Here is a 4,047-nt window from a genome sequence, read left to right as displayed (position 1 = left end):
AGCCAGCTACAGCGCAATCAGACGATTCCAGGAAGAACTTACGGAGCGGGGCGAGGAGTGCGGAGAGGCTCTGCAGCTGGAGGAAGAAGTCGCTACGCTGCTGCAGTGAGGAGAGGCGGCTTGGAGGCGGTGGATGTTCGTCGGCCGGTCGCCGCGGTGCGCCAGGAAACAGGACCGGAATCTTTCCCGTAACAACAGGATGGCTCGCCTCTTGCTCATCTCTTCTTCTTTTTTCTTTTTATTTAAGAATAATATTGCTCATCTTTTTTTTATTGAGAAATTCTTGCTCATCTCTTCTATATCACAGCTTGGCTTGGCGAATGATTGGGCTGGAATGGCCCCATGACTTTGGGCTTATATGGGCCCGTGACGACACTGCATAGGCCATAATAAGGTCGTTCGAGAAAAAAAGAACGCCTAAAAAACAAATTTTCTTGAATTTCCATTCCCAAGGGCAAAAATTCCTCAATCCCACATCTTGCATACTGCAATAAACTTTTTCAAAATATATTTTTTGCGGGAATTTTTTAAATATTTCCACGCACATGCATATCCGTATCTGCGTTTTCAATATGTCATTTTTTTTCCTGAGCTTTTGTTTTAAAAAAGAGTTGTTTCTGCTCCACACCAACAAACCCTGCCACCCTCTCCTCTTTCCCCCCCCCCTCTCCTCATCGCCATCGGTGTCCATGGCCGGCCTTATCGCGGTGCTCCAGTCCACTCACTGCCCTCATGGTCGATGGCGTGCCTATTCGAGTCCCCTTGGTCGTTGGTTCAAATTTGACCGCTGCGTCATCGAATATTCCAGCCATTCTTCTCTCGGTTGTGACCTTCAAATTTGGTAGTTATTCTTCGTCGCATGGTGGCAATGCCTCCCCACCTACATTCGATCGTTCCTTGGTCGAATCCCTTTGTATTGCTGTCGAATCTGGCACTCTGCCTCCCCTTGGTCCTCAACTGGCGCATGCTCACGACCTCGTTGTTCAAGCTGGCAATGGGGATTACCTGGGCGGGTATTGGACTCCCATCCCTGTTCACATGACATGATCCCCATGCCCATCCCCGTCCCATCCCGTCCCACGGGAATAATAAATTTTGCATCCCCGTCCAGTCAGGGTTTTCAGCCCTCTAGGGAAACCCATGCCCTTAATCAGTAGAAACATTCAGCAACATTTCATTAGAAAAAACATTATTTTAGCCCAATAAACAACATGTGAGGCCTTTTGGGGTGTATGTTGTGGCTAGGTCAGGATTTTCTTTGGGCAGTTTTGGCCAGATGGCAGGGATGGGTAGAAATTTGGGTGGGTATCTGCAAGAATTGCCCGAAGTTTGTTGATTTAGGGATCACATGTAAGGCCTTCACGGGTAAGGCGGGTAACGGGCACGGTAGTGCTACCCCATCCCCGTCACCGTCTTATGTGCTGGGTAACGTATTTGACTCAACATCTTCAACATGGGCATTTAAACTGGCCCATCCTTGTCCCCTGATAGAGTAATTACCCACTCGACTGCAGGTAACGGTTAAGCATTGTTGGGTTGAATCGTCATTGTGTTTTCGGTGCTCCTCGTCCTTCCCTCGAGATCTAGCGCTCTGACTTCCTATCAATCACAATTTAAGTGTCCCCCACTGTTGCCTCATCCTCCCGGGGTTGATCAGGACTGCTTGCCTTTTGGTCATTTCTGGCGTGTGTAGTTCTTCCACTAATCCTTTGGCTTTGACACCATGTATCCAGGTTGATCTCTATCCTTCCAATCTTCCCCTTCTTTGGCTACGTGGCTGTAGACCTAGTGATGCCTGATTTGGTGGGCCATGCCACATCTATGTGGTCACCTTCTTATTGTGTCAATGTATTGTTCGTCATGATGTCATGGTTGTCTCCATCCTAACACCCATTATAGCACCCCGGGATCCACACTATGAAGATCTAGCATCCTCCGCATAATATCAATCCCGAGGTGCCTACTTTCACACAATTTAAACATTGAAAATGTGCATGCCGTGTGGCAGGGCGGTCTGAATCACAACACATATAACAAAATAATCTGCAACAACAACATATATAAATATAAAACAACTCCAGATTAGTACATTCAACTACTCTTCGTGTGCATCAGCCATTTGCCACAGTGATGGAAAATTCTGGAGTGAAAACAAGCTCTTTAGAGCAGACTGTGCTATCTGACGAAGCGCATATCTCGCTGGTTACGAATAGCTCCTCGGAGGAGGATTCAGAGATAGATGACCAGTCCTATCCCCCCTGAGGTGTATGCTCTAACTTGGTAGGGTTATGTTGCTCATATCATGCGTATGGTGTCTTGCATTGCTGTGTCATTTGATTATTTTAGACATGCTTTATGTGAATGCCACCTGTTTAGTGTCTAATTACCATATATGTGAATTATGCATTGCCATCTTGTTGCAAGACATTATATATGTGAATTATGCAATGCTATCTTGTTGTAAAGGCATTATATATGTGAATTATGCAATGCCATGTTGTTTAGCCAATCATCATATATGTGAATTATACCATGCTATCATTCTTGTGTATTACGTGTTCCATTTGTCGACAACGTATGTATATTCCACTACTATTCCTGTGCATCAGCCATTTGAAGCGGTGATGGAAGTATTTGGAGTGAAAACAAGGTATTCAGAGCAGACAGTGCTACCTGTTGAAGCAGACATCTTGCTAGTTACAGAGAGCTCCTCAGAGGAGGATTCAGAGACTGATGACCAGTCCTATTTCCCCCCTGAGGTCTATGCTCAAACTTGGCTGGGTTATATTACCCATGTCATGCATGTTGTCTTGCATTGCTTAGTTTTTACATCATATATGGATTGCCATATGCTTACTTGCTTACTATATAAATTATATATTTGAATTATATCATGCCATCATGTTTACATACACAACATCTATCTGAATTATGGCATGGCAACCCATTTAATAAAGACATCATATAGTTATATCATCTCATCCTGTTTAGTGTTTACAGTCATCATATTTCGAATTATGTCATTCTATCCGTGAATTATATCATGCTATCATGTTTCCATAGGCGGCATGTATGTGAATTATGGCATGCCAACCTATTTAATAAACACATTATATAGTTATATCATGTCATCCTGTTTACATAGTCATCATATTTTGAACTATGTCTTTCCATCGTTTTTAGTTAGCCATCATAATGTGAAATTGTGTCATGCTATCCTGTTTAGTTAGGCATCATATATGTGAAATTGTGTCATGCTATCTTGTTTGGTTAGACAACATAACTGTGAATTATTTCATGCCCTCTTTTATTCCCCACTATCCGTTGCACCTGTCTATCATACAATGTCTGTACATTCAATTACTTTTCTTGTTTATCAGCCATTTGAATTGGAGAGGGTGATGGTAGTATCTAAGGGAGTAACAACACGGTCTTCAGAAAAGATAGTGCTACCAGTTGATGCAGATAGAACCACGGTTGTACTTGCCCAAGAACCAGCCAAACCACACATAACCCAGACTCTCACAGATTGTACCCCTACCCAGTTGGACAGAGAACTAGCTACACCCCTTCTAACCCCAACCCCGGCAGATAGTAACCTAGTTCTAGTTGACACAGCACTGTCTCCACCACAGAGCACCCAAACACGAGCTGTTAGTAAGGGAACCGCAGTGCCCAAAGCACTAGGACCACCACTCTGAATCCCAACTCAACGCTTAAAGGAGAAGAAGAATTGTCCTCAGGTCGGGTTCTGGAGCTATGGTTCATATTCCTTTGCTCTTGCATCACTGTATTTACTCATACCAACTATTTTCAAATTTGAAGGATGGAATTGAAACTCTAATGGCACAACAGGTATGTTTTAAACCTGTTTCTTTAACTGGTTTGCTGTTGTAACTTGCTCTATATTGATTTCAGTTTCAATTGAATAAACATTTATGTTCTCATGTCATGCACATTACAAGTGGTGTTATTGCTCTATAGTTTCCCACACTTATATTCTATCTATTCGGCTTTGTCTTGAACAAATTTTATTTGAATTGTGTC

The 4,047-nt window shown here is 43.2% G+C and overlaps 1 protein-coding gene across 1 annotated transcript in view; it reads right to left on the bottom strand.

Moving 5' to 3' along the window:
* The window catches only part of LOC119331985 (protein-L-isoaspartate O-methyltransferase-like), a 3,472-nt gene extending 3,216 nt beyond the window's left edge, over positions 1 to 256 (bottom strand). Inside the window, exon 1 of the mRNA XM_037605166.1 lies at positions 43 to 256. Coding sequence (XP_037461063.1) covers positions 43 to 219 — 177 coding nt within the window. The 5' untranslated portion in view covers positions 220 to 256. The remainder of the gene's footprint in view (positions 1 to 42) is intronic.
* Positions 257 to 4,047: the final 3,791 nt, after the last annotated feature.

This window comes from Triticum dicoccoides, chromosome 7A (assembly GCF_002162155.2).
Source record: "Triticum dicoccoides isolate Atlit2015 ecotype Zavitan chromosome 7A, WEW_v2.0, whole genome shotgun sequence".
Taxonomy (NCBI): domain Eukaryota; kingdom Viridiplantae; phylum Streptophyta; class Magnoliopsida; order Poales; family Poaceae; genus Triticum; species Triticum dicoccoides.
The sequence above is the reverse complement of the archived record's forward strand: the minus strand, read 5'-3'. Positions and strand labels throughout refer to the sequence as shown.